This window comes from Agelaius phoeniceus (genome assembly GCF_051311805.1).
Source record: "Agelaius phoeniceus isolate bAgePho1 chromosome W unlocalized genomic scaffold, bAgePho1.hap1 SUPER_W_unloc_1, whole genome shotgun sequence".
NCBI lineage: Eukaryota > Metazoa > Chordata > Aves > Passeriformes > Icteridae > Agelaius > Agelaius phoeniceus.
The window spans coordinates 3,970,205-3,986,916 of NW_027509866.1; the positions used below are offsets into that span (position 1 = coordinate 3,970,205).

Here is a 16,712-nt window from a genome sequence, read left to right on the forward strand (position 1 = left end):
CTGCTTGGACAGAATCACCTTCATCCCTCCAACAGGACTGCAGCCACCATTTAATGGGACTGCAGCCACCAGCCTGAGCAGCAACAGAGTGTCAGGTTATATCCTGACTCTGTCAGTTTAGGGCAGTGTTTCTGTATCATTGCCTTGATCTTCTTTTCTTATTAAATTGTAATTCTGGTTTAGACTCTCCCCCAGGTTTGTCTTCAAACCAGTAAAAATTCAATGCGCTCATCCCTTGCTTTCCTCCCAGAACAGGATTTCACATCCCCAAACCTTTGCCAGATGGAGGAGGAGGCTGCAAGGAAGAGGAAGGAGGCCCGGGACACGCAGGCAGGTGAGGAGGAAGTCAGTGCCCCTTTCCCCCTCTCTCCTGCTCCATCTCCCAGCCCAGCACAGCCCCCGGCTGCAGGACAACCCTGCTGCCAACCCCGTCCTGCTGGGGATGCACTGGGGGGATCTCCTTCCCCTTCCCTCTGGCACGGAGGCAAATCCCATCCTCCCCTTGTCCTTCCTCCCCCCGGGAAGGATCTGAGCATGGAGACCAGAGAGGAGAAATCCCCACAGCAGAAACTCATGGAAGAGGCCATTTTGAGTGACTCCAGGGCACAGGAATCCAATGGGGAGGAAAATCCCCAGAGATCCCACAGGAGGAGGGGCTCCAAACCCAGCCCAGGGTGCTCTGAGGAGGAAAGACCCACCCTGAGCCAGGAAGGTGGACAGAGCTTCAGCCAGAGCTCGGAGCTGGTGGCCCATGGGCAGCTTCACAATGGGGAGAAGGCACACAAGTGCTTGGAGTGTGGGAAGAGCTTCAGGCAGAGCAGCACCCTGATCAGCCACCAGATGATCCACACTGGGGAATGGCCTTATGAGTGTGGGGAGTGTGGGAAAGGCTTCAGCTGCAGCTCTGCCCTCATCATCCACCAACGCATCCACACTGGGGAGAGGCCCTATGAGTGTCCCCAGTGTCAGAAGAGGTTTCAGACCAGCTCCAGTCTCCTCCAGCACCAGCAGATTCACACTGAGGAGAGGCCCTTCCGCTGCCCCAACTGTGGGAAGGGCTTCAAGCGCAACTCCCACCTCATCAGGCACCAGCGGATCCACACCGGGGAGAAGCCCTATGAGTGTGGGGAATGTGGGATGAGCTTCAGCCAGAACTCTAACCTGATCTCCCACCAGAAGACCCACACCAGGGAACGACCCTATGAATGTGGGGAATGTGGGAAGAGCTTTAGGCAGAAGTCTCTCTTGATCTGCCACCAGAGGATCCACACTGGGGAAAGGCCATACAACTGCGGGGAATGTGGGATGACCTTTAGTCGGAAGACCAAAATGATCATCCACCAAATGATCCACACAGGGGAGAGGCCCTACCAGTGCCCCGAGTGTGGGAAGAGGTTTCACACCAGCTCTCAGCTCCTCCAGCACCAGCGGATTCACACGGATGAGAGGCCCTTCCTCTGCCCCGACTGCGGGAAGGGCTTCAAGCACAACTCCACCCTCGTCACCCACCGGCGCATCCACACTGGGGAGAGGCCCTACGAGTGTCCCCAGTGTGGGAAGAGCTTCACCAGCAGCTCTCACTTGAGCAGACACCAACGGAGGCACCAGTAAAAGAAGCCCTGCACATGCCCCAACTGCAGGAAGAGTTTAATGCACTGCTCCAGCTTTATCCCCCATTGGAGACCCCACGTTGGTCAGAGTCCTGGTGATCCATGTTCCCTGTGATCCATGCTGGGAAGACACCTGTCCCTTTTCCTGCCCCTGGCAATGACATGATGTAGGATTGGAGAACATGAGGGTCTGGCCATGGCCCTGTCATTACATTCACTCCCACCTGAGGTCATTGCCAGGGGCAGGAAAGGGACTCTCTCTCTCTCTCTCCCTGAGGAAAAGGGTCTCCTTTCCAGACAGGAGGAAATACATTGCCAGGAAGAACTAGTTTTTGATGTTGTAGTTTTCTCTGTAAATAGTTTTACTTATCCCTTCTGTTATCAATATTGATTCTGTTCCTTTTGCTCCTTATCTTGTTGCTGTTCCCAATAAATTGTTCTTATCCCAGCCCGGGATCTTTGCCTTTTGTGCTTTTCATGGGAGGCGGGAGGGCAGCGAGGGCAGCGCGGTTTTAGCGGGAGCAGGAAATTGGGGAATCCCATTCCTGAAGCCCGGCCCGTGGAAACCGAGCATCCCAGCTGGTGCCAGCCCTGGTGGCCATGGCAACCACCCTTGGCATGGGGTCTCCATGGAGCTGCCAAGGCACTGAGCATAGCAACAGGGGGCTGGTGATGGTTGCCTGCTAAGGATCAGATTTGTCACAGGCCCTCAGAGGGGTTCCGTGGGGACTTTCCAAGAGTCTCCAGGCTGTTCCAGAGCTGGAATGTCACACACAGAGACAGGGGCTCCATGGAGACCTCCCAGGGCTTTCTGGGGATGGTAAAGAGCCCTGTGGTCAGAGGCAGTCACAGCCATTCCATGGTGACATCCCAGGAGTCCCCAGGCTGCCAAAGAGCTGGGATGTCCCAGACACATGGGTTCCTGTCATGGGCACAGTGGGAGCTTCAGGCAACATTTATTGGAAAAGCTCCTGTTGGGTCACGAGGTGCAGAAACAATCCCCAATGCTCCCCATAAATCCCCAAATGTCACTGTTGTATCAGTGTTCCATGGTTTCTTTCCAATGGAAAACAACCATCCTTATCCTCCAGGTGTCCATGTCTGAAATTGGGATTCCACCTCCAAAATTCTGTATATCCAAGGGTTACTTCCAGGCACAATCTGCCAGTACCATCAAGCCTGGCTGGCCTTGGCCTCTGGTGGCTGCCCCTGCAACACTGGGGCTGGGTCCTTCCCTTCCCATGGAGATCACTGGGACACTGTGGGAACCTCATGGAACCAAGGGGATCATTGTGGCACCACTGGAGCCCATGGAACCAAGGAGCCATGGTGATACAGTGGGGCTTCATGGAACCCAGAGACCATTATGGCTCTGTGGGGCCTGATGGAACCATGGAGACCATGGGGACCCTTCAGGGCCTTGTGTCACCAAGGGGGCATTATGGCACCTCAGGGCCTCAGGGAAGCAAGGGACCATTGGGACACTGTGGGGCCCCATGGAACCGAGGGAACATGGAACAGGCCTGGCTGGTTTGGCCTCCTAGGGGCCACCTGAAAGCTCTGGCTGATGTTGTGATGTCAAGGAATGCCTCTCATCAGCTCCTGGAACACTGGGGCTCCGTGCTTTCCTTGCTATAGAAAAGAACCATCCCTCTTTTTAAATGTCCATTGCCAAAATTGGTATTCTCTCAAAAAAATTTTTCTATATGCAAGGGTTTCTCTCAGAAAAAAACCTGCCACTTCTGGCTGGCCTTGTCCTCTGGTGGTCACCTCTCTTCTGCCTGGCAAACACTGGGGCTCTGTTCCTTCCTTCCTATGGAAAAGAACCAACCTTCATGTCCAGGATCCATGGCCAAAATTAGAATTTGGCCTCCCAAATTCCATATTTCCAAAGATTGCTCCCAGAAAAAAGTAGCAAGGACAGACAGGTCAGGCTGGCCATGGCCTCTGGTGATTTTCTTAGACTCTGAGCTGAATGTTTTCAGTTGAAAAAACCTTGGAAAGGGCCCAGAGATCTCCCAAGAAATGTTTTTGAGGACTTGGGCACATGACCGATACATATGGACAAAGGAGCTCTGTGCTCTGTGCTGTTGTGAGGGTTTGGCATCATGGAAGTGATGTTCTAAGAGAAGCTGCTAGCAGTTTCCTCCGTGTCTGACTAAAAATCCAATCAATATTTAGCTTTGAGAATTGACAATCTGTTAAACCACTAGAGAAACTGTACATGCCTCTGTGAAGACACATGTTAAAGATGGGAAAGCCTGGGAGGGTCTCTTTCCCTTCTGGCTGGCACAGAGGTAACAAGGCTGACCCGGCCCCGTCTCAGCCAGGCTGGGCCAGGCGGCTCCTGCCGTGGGGCCGGGCCCCTTCCCAGGGACCCCACCAGGCCCCATCGGCTGCCGGGCAGGGCAGGGGAGGCCGCGGGGCCGAGGCCGGGCCGGGCCATGGCTGCAGTTGGGAACATCTGGGCCCTGCTGAGCCCTGCCCCGCCGCCAGCCTGGGCCCAGCCAGGATCCGCCGGGCCCCAGGAGCAGCCCCGGGCCGGGCCGGCTTGGCCAAGATTCTGCCGCCCTTGGGCTTCAGCCGCAAGCCCCGGGCAGGGGCAGGAGAAGCCATCGGCCCCCGGCCGTGCTGCTGCTGTGCTCTGGCCTGGCTGCTGAGATCCTGGCCCTGCCCCAGCGCGGCCCATCCTGACACAGCCCCAGCGCAGCCGCTGCAGAAACCTCCATCATAAAACAGCTCCGGCCGCAAGCACCGAGCCCGGCCGGGGGCACGGAACCATCTGCAGGCCCCGGGTGAGATATGAACTCTTTCAGTGCTTCCATCCTCCCTCCAGTGAGAGAAAAGGACAAAGTGCAGGCACACAGAGGAACATGAAGACACCCAGGTCACTGAAGGGGAAGTTGAGTCCCAGATGGGAGGGATGAGAAGATGCCTTGATCTTGGGGCTGAAATCCTCCTGTAAAGCAATGGAGAAGGATGTAATTAATATATCAGACTCTCTTTTTCCCTATAACTAATTGAAAATATGGGGAGATGACTTGTTCAGCAAAGGCCTCCATGCTAAAGTAAGCAAATGTTGATGTAGCTGTGATCCTATGAGAAGTTTAAACAGAGAAAGAGAGAAGAGTGGTGAGATCCTGTGCCCTCAGGGAGAGAAGAAGAAGATCTCTGTTCTCAGAGATGAAGATGATTTCAGAAATAGATGAAGAGAATCTTTGCTCTTGAACAGCTCATCTTTAAACTCATACCCCATAAGCTGACATGGCCCATAAACACAGCTGTGGGGAAAGCTGTGAAAAATGGGAGGGACTTCACAATTGCAGATTTTCTGGGCAGCTGCTATTCATGGGAATTGAGAGCCACGGGAGAACTTTTTTCTTATGGAGGAGTCTCCATAGCATGAAAGAGAGACTCCTCTCCCTAAGTGAACTGAAGAAAGACTGTTCTAGATGGTGTAAACTGACTGAAACTTTCAGGTTTTGTCTCCTTGCATTGTCAGTAAGAAAGAAAAGGTTGTAGGGAGAGGAGAAGTGTTCAGATTCTTATTACTCTTTCTTCTATTTACTGGTAATAAACTTTTCTATATACACTTCTAAAATTTTGAGCCTACTTTGCCTTTCTCCTAATCCCATCTCACAGCAGGAAATGAGTAAATATATTCCAGGGAGTGCAATGGTAATTAGCCAACACTGATCCCACTGCACTAAGAGATGCATTGGCTGAGAAATCTCATATTAGCAAACCAAAATCACTCCAGATACATTCCTGATAAACTGCATAAGAGCAGAGGGAAATCAAGGCAGAGCCATGGTTTGTCAGGACTTGCTTGATCCTGATGAGCCCTGAGGTGCATTTGGAGCTGAGCACTGGAACCTCAGGGCCTGAGAGGAGATTGCACAAACCTTTCCAGGAGTCAAAGTCAGAAGAAAACCCCAAAGTGTCTCAAAGCATGAATGGGTCTCAGTGAGGTCCATCCCAACAGAGGCTCCTCATGGACTCCTTAGAGGAGAGTATTGGAGGCCAGGATTGACCAAAAACCTCTCAGAGTCTCAGTGTGGAAAGAAAATTCCAAACTATCTTAAAAAATGTGAGAAGCTCAAAGCATTACTGAGCACCACTGAGTGTCAGTACAAAGCTCTCCAGGGACTCATTAAAGCAGATAATTGGGGCCATGATTGCACAAACCTCTCACAGAGTCGGTATCAAAAGGGAAACACCAAGTACCTTAAAAGAATGGAAGTACCCTGAAGTATTAATGAGCCCCACTGAATGTTGTTCCTGACAAAGCCTCTCCAGGGACTAATTACAGCAGATAATTGGAGGCCATGATTGCACAAAGCTCTCAGAGACTCCAAGGCAAAAGCCAAACCCAAAGCCCTTTGAAAAAGCTGCAGTCCCTGCAGGGAGCATGAAGGAGCCCCCAGGGCCATTGCTGAGCAAGGCTCCCCAGGGACTCCTTGCAGCAGATCCTTGAGGCCACTGGGATGTGGGCTAGGGGGGGATGCTGAGGGCAGCACAAGGGGCTGACAGTGCCCAGCCTGGCTGGGGCTGTGCCAGGAGGCCCCAGGGCCTCAGGACAAGGTGTCTCCTCCCAGCCCTTGCTGGCACAGACCCTGCTGTGCCCCAGGGCACCAAGACTTGGCTTCTCTTTGTCCCCACCTGTCATCCCTGCCTGCAGTTCTCTGCCCTGCCTGGGGCCTGGGGACACTTGCTCAGTCATGTCCCTCTCTGGGACCCATTAAAAGTCCAAGAAAGTTTGGAGTTGGATTCTGCCTTGGAGTTCTGCGGAGGTTTCCTCAGCTCCCTCTCAGGGACTGATGTTCAGGGCCTGAGCACAAAGCCCCAGAGGCTGATTAAAGTCCTTGTGCTGTGTGTGTGCTGCTGAGCTGGGCTGGGCTCCTGGCCCAGAGGCAGCTCCTGGTCACCAAGAAGAGCTTCAAAAGCACATTTCTCTGGATGAGCAGCTCTTGTGCCAGCCCAGCAGGGCTGGGGCACTGCCTGCAGCCAGCCCGGGCACAGCCCAGAGGCACAGAGAGCTTCAATCAGTCAGGGCTGGAAAGGGGCTGAGAAGTGCCTGGGGCACAATCACTGCCAGCCCTTGGCACAGGAACCTCTGGCTGCAGGACAGTGCAGCTGCAGCTCCTGGAGCCATCTCCTCAAGCTGGAACATCCCAATGCCTACAGAGCCTGTGAGTACAACTCTGAAGATTTCTGGTGCAGGGGAGGTGAAATGCTGTTGAAGATCTGACATGCTGAGGGGTTCTGGTCAGTCATAGACTATTTCCAAGAAAAGGATTTCAACAAAAATTAGAAAATTTCCAAAGACTTTTCCTTTAGTTTCCTGCTATTGGAGAATGGCTGGGAGGGGGGATAAATATTAAAGGATGATTATGAATTATTATTTATGAATTTTGACAAGTGCCTGAGACAACCGAACTGTGCTTTTAGTGACCAATAGGTTCACAGGAGATCCCTAATGTGCTTTCAGCCACTCTGCCCATGGAAGGCAGCAGCATCACCTTTGCTGGAGCCATCAGGCTCAGTCTGAGCTGTCCTTTCTCCAAGCTGCAAACAGAACCTGCCCCCAGCCAGTGCCCTGCAAACAGCCAGGGTTCTGTCAGGCCAAGGAGAGTGCACAGAGATTTGGGGTCTGTGAGTGCTGGCAGGGAGAGATCAGGCACAGGGAAACACCTGCAGGAGGGAAATCTGCAGGAAGCAGAGAGAAGATCAGGCAATGAGAGAAAACAAACCCAGCAATGCTGTGGCAGGGAGAGTTTAGAGATGCCCACAGGAGCCCCTGCAGTGCAGCCCCTCCCTCTGAACAAGCCCCCTCCCTCCTGTGCCCCAGCCAAGCCTCTGCCCTCAGCCTGAGAGTTCCTAATATCTAAGAATAGAAGGAAAGACATAGGGGGAGCTTAAAAAGAAAACCCTAGAACTCTTAAACACCAAAGGCTGTCTTGGTGTTCCAGGGCAGGGTGTATGGGAAAAGGCTTTGATTTTGGTTACAGGAATCTCCTCTAACTCTTCACTGTCCTTTCTCCATGAACAGGTCGCCATGTGCAGCCCCAGCAAATGTCCAACAGCAGCTCCACCAGGCACTTCCTCCTGCTGGCATTGGCAGACACGCGGCAGCTGCAGCTCCTGCACTTCTGCCTCTTGCTCGGCATCTCCCTGGCTGCCCTCCTGGGCAACAGCCTCATCATCAGCGCCGTAGCCTGCGGCCACCACCTGCACACGCCCATGTTCTTCTTCCTGCTCAACCTGGCCCTCGCTGACCTGGGCTCCATCTGCACCACTGTCCCCAAAGCCATGCACAATTCCCTCTGGGACACCAGCAACATCTCCTACACTGGATGTGCCGCCCAAGTCTTTTTCTTTCTGTTCTTCCTTGGATCAGAGTATTACCTCCTGACCATCATGTGCTACGACCGCTACGTGTCCATCTGCAAACCCCTGCACTACGGGACCCTCCTGGGCAGCAGAGCTTGTGCCCACATGGCAGCAGCTGCCTGGGCCACTGCCTTTCTCAATGCTCTCATGCACACGGCCAATACATTTTCCCTGCCCCTGTGCCATGGCAATGGCCTGGGCCAGTTCTTCTGTGAAATCCCACAGATCCTCAATCTCTCCTGCTTCAAATCCTACCTCAGGGAACTTGGGCTCATTGCTTTTAGTGTCTGCTTGGTATTTGGTTGTTTTGTGTTCATTGTTTTCTCCTATGTGCAGATCTTCAGGGCCATGCTGAGGATCCCCTCTGAGCAGGGACGGCACAAAGCCTTTTCCACCTGCCTCCCTCACCTGGCTGTGGTCTCTCTATTTGTCAGCACTGTTATCTTTGCTCACCTGAAGCCCCCCTCCATCTCTTCCCCATCCCTGGATCTGGCAGTCTCTGTTCTGTACTCGGTGGTGACTCCAGCCCTCAACCCTCTCATCTACAGCCTGAGGAACCAGGAGCTCAAGGATGCCCTGAGAAAAATGATGACCTTATCTTTTAAGAAACAGTAAACTCTCTTTTTCTGCTCTATAACCTTAAGAATGTAACTCTTTACAATCTCAGCCTTTTTTTCCTAGTTCTGCAGTTTTTCATTGAGACCTTTTTTTATTATTATACTAGTGTTATAATGTTTTTTATAAAATACTGTAGTCCTCTGCTGAGCATGTCTACATGGACATCTACTTTTCTTGTGTAGCACAAAGACTTTCAGGGGTCTTGTTCCCTGTTCATTTCAATAATATCCAGTGTCTGCCCTGCCTTGTGTGTCCAAGGCATTTCCTCAGCCCTTCTCTGGCTCTGCAGGGGCAGTGCCTGTGAGCTGAGGCTGAGGGAAGGGGCTCCCAGCACAGCAGCACGGCCAGGGACAATGGCCCTGCCTCTTTGCACATCTGCTCCCCCAGCTCCACACTCCCCTCCCCAGCCCTGCTGTGGGTGCAAGGCCAGAGTGCTCTGGCAGCTTGGTCCCTGTGCTGCTGCGTGTCCCTGCTGTGACCTCAGGCAGGGACAGGCCAGGGGCACTGCTGGGACACAGCTGGGCTCCAGCCCAGCAGCTCCATCAGCAAAGGGCATCTCCTGAGGGCAGGGCAGGGAGGCTTTGCTCCCCTCCAGAGTCACTCTCAGGACTCTCAAGAGGCTCCTTCCTTGTGTTCCTTGTTCTCCCAGGGCTCAGTGGGATGAGATCAGGGTCTCACTGGGGCCTTCAGGGGACTCAGGTCTGGGTCAGGTTTTGCTGGTTGGTGGACAGTGCCCATCAGATGCTGAATGGTCTGTGCTGAACCTTCCTGGGGCTCTGCAGCTTGTGCCAGGGATGATGACAGGGGAATGTTTGTCTGGAGGGCCTTGGGAGCCGCAGGAGAGCACAGGGGACCTGTAGGGACAGAGTGTGCCAGGGACCAGCAGGGAGTGGAGCTCACTGGGCACAGGCCTGGCCAGGGTGGGGTCACCCTGAGATCAAGGCCTGAATGTCTGCTGTGAGCCAGGAGAGCTCTGCAGCCCAGGGGCACAGCAGGCACAGGGAAAGGAGTCTGGGCACTGACTCCTCTGCCCCTCAGGGATCTCCCCCAGGAGGATCCAGGGCAGCCCCGAGCCCCTCTGGCAGCCCTGGAACAAGGCAGGCACCTCTGAGCCCCTCCATGGCCCCGCAGAGCCCATGTGGGAGGGGGTCAGGGCAGGAGCACCCTCAGCTGCCTCTGTGTCCCAGGCTGAGCAGCAGAGCCCAGCAGAGGCAGCCCAGGGCCCCGGGCAGCACAGCCCCCGTGCTCTGCAGAGCAGCAGCCCCAGCTCGGGGCTCTGGGCAGCAGGGCAGGGCTGCAGCAATGGCTGCTCGGGCCAGCACAGACGTGTTCCCCTGGGAAAGGCTCTGGGGGCAGCTGGCATGGGCCAGGAGCAGGGCAGGAGCCCGTGGGGGTGCAGAGGAGCCCTGGCAAGAGGCTGCCCTGTCCCTGGGCCAGCAGGAGCTGCCTGAGGAGCCCCGGGGCCAACTCTGCTGCTGGGCTGGGCAGCGGGGCTGGCCCTGGGGCTGCAGGAGCTGCCCGAGCTGAGCATCTGCTGAGCATCCCAGACACAGAGTGGCTGTCCCTGACCTCCAGGGCCTCCAGTTCCTGCTGCAGGGCCTGACCTGACTCTGCTGCTCTGCTGGGCTGGGGCAGGGGCAGGGAGGGGAAAACAATGGACCCTTGTCCCCACAGTGTCAGAATGGTATCTATGGTTCCATGAGCCCCACGGTGTCACAATGGCCCCTTGGTTCCATTGGGCCCCATAGGGTCCCCACGGTACCCTGGTTACAGGAGGCCCTTCAGTGTCACAATGTCCCCTTGGTTCTCTGGAGCCCACAGGGTCAGTTATGCCAGTGGGCAGGGTCAGCACCAAACACACAGACACCAACTGAAGGAATTGTGTAATTTACATAATGTATGTCTTCAAAAAATTACAATAGGAGAGGCTCAGCAAAGCACATAATCATTAGAAAATAATTACAAAAGCAGAAGCTCAGCAATGCACCCAACCATCCCCACCAAAGATTGCCTGCAGTGATTGAGAAAGATCCAGCCCCAGTTACCCTCAGCCTTTACCATCCCCCAGACCCACACAGCAGCTGGGGAAGCTGTCACAGCCAAGGGCTGCAGAGCCACTCCTGGGCACTGGCAATCCCTGCAGGTGCCTCCAGCCACAGCTGAGGCTCCAACCCCGCTGGGACAGGGCCCAGCTCTGACAGTGCTGAATGGACAAACTGACAGCACTGCTACTGTGGCAACATCTGGTTTCATCCTCCTCTTGGCTCCCTCCCAAAGCCTGGCCAGGGCCCCAGGAGGAACCAAGGGAGGTGACTTTGACCATTCAGCCCCAAACAAAGTCAGATGGGGCCTTTTCTGGTTTCCAAATACAAAAAAGTAAATCCATATTTCACCAATGAACATGTACAGAGCTTATATTGCTAATAATGATTCATTAATGAGCAGATACAAATATAACCTTTGGTTGTAAGGTTCATCTGGAGCTCAGCTTTGCCTCAGGGCCTGTTGTTCAGGCCTGGTGAGGCCTCAGTGCTTCAATCAATGCCTTGACCTACAGATGAACTGCAACCTTCAAAACAATTCTTTGGATAACAGAGTTTAGATTTAGGTATTAGGCATAAAGGCATCACCTCTTGTTCTTCAATTAAGTGCTGTTCAAGTTCATTACTCAGAGCTACAATTTGCATTCCTTTTAAAACAGCCCTAATTAGTTGCTATTCTCTGTTCTTTATCAAATGCCCCTTTTTTCCTTGAGACTGTGTCTCTTTATGGACAAGTCCCAGTACTCCATTTCCAGCACAAGGTGTCACAGCAACTCTAACATGGAATCATAACACACCAAGTGCTCACAATGCAATGATTGCAGTGACTGCCATGAATGCATTTCACAGCAGCCTCCAATTTGGGAGCCAATCCCACCATGAGGAATTTTCTTCTTTCTGCCTCTCTTCTACTGATCTTTCTATTGAGGTGATTCCTGATTGCTGGACCTCAAACCCAGCACTGATAGACATTCCTGAAACATTCCTGTCCTGGAATAGCCCAGGATCCTCCCTGGCCAGCAAGAAGATAATCCAAGGCCCTGCAGTTCTGCAGAGCCCCATTTGTGTTTGTTGGAGCTCGCAGGATGTGCTGTTGGATATTTTAACAGCATCACTTCTTTCTTCTTCTAATAATTGATTTAGTTCATTAATGTAAATTGGGTGCAGCCATGCACAGCCAGGGGTTTCCATTTCCCCAGTGGGCCATTTTTAAGGGCATGAAGCCCATCTGGGAGATGGGTTCTCCATGGGCAAAGGTTCCCATCTCCTCATTTTTTCAACTGCTCTTTTAACAACCCCTTCACCCATTCAACCAATCCTGCAGCTTGTGGATTGTCTGGGATATGAAAAACCCAGCAGTCTTAATTACTGCATTTCTCATAGTAACAGAAAAAGCACTCTGCATCACAGTATCAGCAAATCCTGAAAAAACAGCCAATTTCATCCCTTCCTCATTTATTCCTTGTATACAATTCACAAAGTTTACCACTGACATTTGGGTCCTGGCCAGTCCTTTTCTATAGAGTATTTAGTGTCAGAGTGAGCAGACAAAGCTGACAAATTAGTATTGTCAGGATTATTTCACATTATCAATTTTTAAATACATAGATAAAAATATAAATTATTGTGTTATATTACATATAAGTATTACAACAACAACAACAACAACAACAACAATAATAATAATAATAATAATAATAATAATAATAATAATAATAATAATAATATTTCACTTGTCCAAATGAACCTGAGCTCAAGAATGAAACCTTCTGTCACTCCATGTGGGAGTGACAACAACAATTTTTCCTTCTGTTGGTGCTGTTTCCAAAGTGTCATTAACAAAGTTCACCTCCATCTTCCCAAACCCACAAGTTCTTTTCCTTTTCCATGTGCAATTTTTGGATGCATTTGAAGCCATCCAGGGGTTCAGCCTCTTTTACCCGACTGCCCCACTGCTCCCACGGGGCTCCGACCTCAGCCCACTCCAGAGCCAGGGAACTCCAGGGAAGGGCTTCCCATCTGGGAATTTCTGATGGCACTGATTCCTCACAGTTACACTGAACAAGTGACATTTTGTTGGGATCTGGCCAGACTGGGCCAGTTTTGTTTTACCAGTGGGCAGGGTCAGCACCAAAGACACAGACACCAACTGAAGGAATCAGTGTCATTTCCTGCAGCTCAAAGCAGCAAAGAATCACAACAGGAGCAGCTCAGCAATGCACCCAACCATCCCCACCAAAGATTGCCTGCAGTGATTGAGAAAGATCCAGCCCCAGTTACCCTCAGCCTTTACCATCGCCCAGACCCACACAGCTGCTGGGGAAGCTGTCACAGCCAAGGGCTGCAGAGCCACTCCTGGGCACTGGCAATTCCTGCAGGTGCCTCCAGCCACAGGTGAGGCTCCAACCCCGCTGGGAGAGGGCCCAGCTCTGACAGTGCTGAATGGACAAACTGACAGCACTGCTAGTGTGGCAACATCTGGTTTCATCCTCCTCTTGGGTCCCTCCCAAAGCCTGGTCAGGGCCCCAGGAGGAACCAAGGGAGGTGACTTTGGCCATTCAGCCCCAAACAAGGCCAGATGTCAGATTTCATGGCCTGGTCTGGCTTCTAAATACACAAAAGTCAATACATGTTTCACTAAGGAGTGGCTACATCTATCACAGTGCTAATGACCATGCACATTTCATCAGGGAGCAGATACAAAGATAACCTTTGGTTGGAAGGTTCATCCAGAGGCCACCTTTGGCTCAGGGCCTGCTGTTCAGGCCTCACTCAGGGCTGCTGTCCAGGCCTTGGCACTTCAGGGACGTGCTTTAGTGCTGGGCTTGGCACTGCTGGCTGAGCGGCTGCACTGGGTGAGCTCAGAGGGCTTTTCCAACAGAAAGGATTCTGTGATTCCATGATTCTATCCACTGCATTCAGCTGGATCCATGTTAGCAGCACTCATTTGCTCAGAAAGTCTCCTCTTGCCCAGCTCCTGTGGCCTGAGGCTTCAGCTCCTTCAGCTCCTGGTGCTGAGCTGCTCATGCTGAACGAGACTCGGAGAGAAGAGCACAGTCCATGCAATTCCTTCTGGGACATGGAGAGGGGAGGCTGTGCAAACAGGAGCATTGTTTGCTGTGGCCTCCTCTCCGCCCTTCACGCCTTTCAGCGCTTGGAAGCAGCCAAGAGCTTTCTCCAAGAGTGCAATGGAGCAGCTGTTCCTGCTCCTGGCTCTGGCTCTCTCCAGTCTCTGCCCTTGCCTGCTTCTGTCCCTCGTGCTGTGCCCTCTGTTCCCCCAGGGCTGGCTGGCTGCTGCCCAGGACTGTGGCACTGGCACAGATCCAGTGCTCCAGAGCCTCCTTTCTGTGCCCTTGGAGCTGCCTGGCCACAGCAGCCTTTTCCATCTGCAAGCTCCCCATGGACAGGGAGTGCCCAGCTCTGTTCCTTGCACAGCCTCCAGGAGCCCAGGGCTGCCATCTCAAGTCCCTGCTGGCACTGGGGGCTCCCAGGTGCCTCAGGCTGCTGTGACACCGCTGCACACGGGAGGGAACAGGGGCAGGGGCTGTGCTGAAAGTCAGCTCCATCTGCTGCTGCTGCTGCTGCTGCTGCTGCTGTGGGGTCATTTGTGCAGCCCTGGCCCAGAGTCAGGGATCAGATCCTGCCAGTCTCTTCCAGCCCTGGCTGCTCAGAGTTTGGGCCTTGGAGCCTCAGGTGGGCAAAGGCAGCTGCTGCTGGTCCCTCTGTGTGCCCGTGTTCAGCAGTGCTGCTCCATCAGTCTGTGCCCAGCAACGGGGAAAAGCCTCAGCCCTGCAGGGCCAGGAGCTGCCGGGCTCTGCCTGAGCAGCTCAGCCAGCAGGAAGGGAGCTGCTCCACACAGGAGCCAGGAGCAAAGGACATTCCTTTGATAGGACATGTTTTCTATTTAAAAGAAAAAAAAGGAAAAAGGGAAAAAAATAGGTAAATTGTAAAAGATAAGAATAAAATCCAAGTGTTAGTGAAAAAACATAACATAATGTTAGTGAAAAAAACAGAACATACATGCAAACTTACATTCTTTGCATTAAGAAGTAAATGATCTTTTGAAAAAGAGAACTGAGTTATTTACATTGTAAATGTGCTGATGCCATGGATCCATCTTACTGACCTCAGCAGCCTTTGAAAAGATTTTGGGCTTTGTTTCCAACATTGCCATTTGAAATTGTGCTCAAAGCAAGAGGAAATTGCTTTGTGCCCTTCCAGCTCCAAGCAGGACTGGGAATGGAAACTCTATCAAAGGCCAAATCCTTTAGAAGATGCCCTTCCTTCTCAGCCTGGAAATGAGCTGCACATTTCCTTGAAACTGTCAGGGATTTCTTAGAGACACAAATACCCACTTAGGGCTTTTTGCTCTGGTTTGGCAGTGCAGAAGGGCAATTCTCCATCCACCAGCTCCAGACTGCACTGCCTCAGGAGCACGGCCCACTCGCCAGCTTTGGCCCACTCGTGGCACTGCTAGAGGAGGAAGAAAGTGCAACTGCACAATTCCAGCCAATCAAGAAGGAAGAATGGGACAGACAAAAAAGCCTTTACAAATCCAGGTGTTCAGCTGGGACTGTGGAGAGTTTGGGTCCTTGCCAATTGGATGTGTGTCCCCAGCTGCAATCTCTGGGCCTGCAGCAGAGTCTCACTCACCTGCCAAAGCAGAAAGCTCAGGCGCTGTGCTCGCAACGGGCTCGTCTGATGCAGAGCTGTCAGAGCAATGTGAGGGCAGAGCCAGCCCAGCTGGGCCCAGGGCTGAGCCCAGCAGAGCCCTGGCAGAGCCCAGAGCAGCCTCAGCAGCCGCAGGGCCCGGCTGCAAGGAGAGAAAGCAGAAACCGCCCGTCAGCTGAGGGCTCCTGTGCCCTTGTGCCAAGGCCTGCGGTGCCCAGGCCATGCTGGCTGTGCCCAGAGCTGTGCCCAGAGCTGCCCATCCCCGCTGCCTTTGGCAGCAGAGCAGGAGGGCAGGACATGTGCCCAGCCTGCAGCCAGCCACGGCACATCCAGCCCTCAGCAGCTGCCCAGAGCAGGATGCTCCTGTGCTCGCTGCCATCTCCCAAAAGCTCTGATCCCACCCTGCCAAGCACACAGGGACCCACCTCACGCCAGCCATGGCTGCAAGAAAAGCTGCTCCCAAACCATGGCCTCAGCCTTCTCCAAGGGCACGGCCCATCCACGCCACAGCTGCTCCCAAGCACTTCCCCATCCACACTGGACCACCTAGAATGCTTCCTCTGGAAAAACAAACAACACATTATTGAAAAGAGATTAGATGCAAAAAGGGAAAGCAAGAAAAATGGTGAAAACTCTTATCTCTGTCAGGGCCTTGAGGAAGGCCCAACTCCTACCAACTCCCCTGGTAGGGAAAAACCCAGCCATGGCTGAGGGAAGCCCACATTTTCTCTCTTCCCCACTGCACTGTCCCCAAAATCACGGTGATCCCAAAGCAAACAGGGGCAGTGGAGCAGCCCAAGCCCTTCCTTGCCTGCAGAGCAAAGCAGCCCCTGCACAGGTTCTGGAGTCCCACCTCTGCTCTCACCATGGGGCTTTGTTTGTGTCGGGCTGGCTGCCCCAGCCCCAGCCCCAGCCCCAGCCCGGGGCACGGTGGCTGCTGGGGGCTGTTGGCAGGGCCAGGAGCCCACTCCCATTTCGTACCCAGCCCAGCCCATCCCCCCAGCCCTGCCAAAAAGCAGCTGGGCAGCGACTGAAGGTTCAGTTGCATCTGCCCCAGCAAAGGGGGAACCTTTGCTTCCCAGCCAGGCTGGGCCATGCCCAAATCTGGCAGAATTTCCCCGGCTGGGGACTCATCTGCAAATTCCCTGTGGAGTTTGGCTTTGAAGAAGGTGCCAGAATCAAAGTCCATTACCTTCAGCCTCCAGTGGCCGGGCTGAGGAAGAGCTTGTCATCCTTGATGTCATCCTGGCTGTCTCCAGCAGCAGCAGCAGCAGCAGCAGCAGCAGCAGCATCCCCACCCGGTACAGCTTCTCCAGGGGCTCCTGCTCCTTCCCTGGGGGGAGACCAGGCTCTCAGGGCTCTGCCCAGGGCCCCAGCT

The 16,712-nt window shown here is 53.4% G+C and overlaps 1 protein-coding gene across 1 annotated transcript; it reads left to right on the plus strand.

Annotated features, from left to right (window-relative positions):
* The first annotated feature begins 7,685 nt into the window (after positions 1 to 7,685).
* LOC143692525 (olfactory receptor 14J1-like) lies at positions 7,686 to 8,618 on the plus strand. The gene has a single exon (XM_077172768.1). The coding sequence runs from the start codon at positions 7,686 to 7,688 to the stop codon at positions 8,616 to 8,618; it is 933 nt and encodes a 310-aa protein (XP_077028883.1).
* Positions 8,619 to 16,712: the final 8,094 nt, after the last annotated feature.

Bases quoted from the DNA above. Each gene is read 5' to 3' on its own strand.
- LOC143692525 (XM_077172768.1), top strand. From the start codon at position 7,686: ATGTCCAACAGCAGCTCCACCAGGCACTTCCTCCTGCTGGCATTGGCA.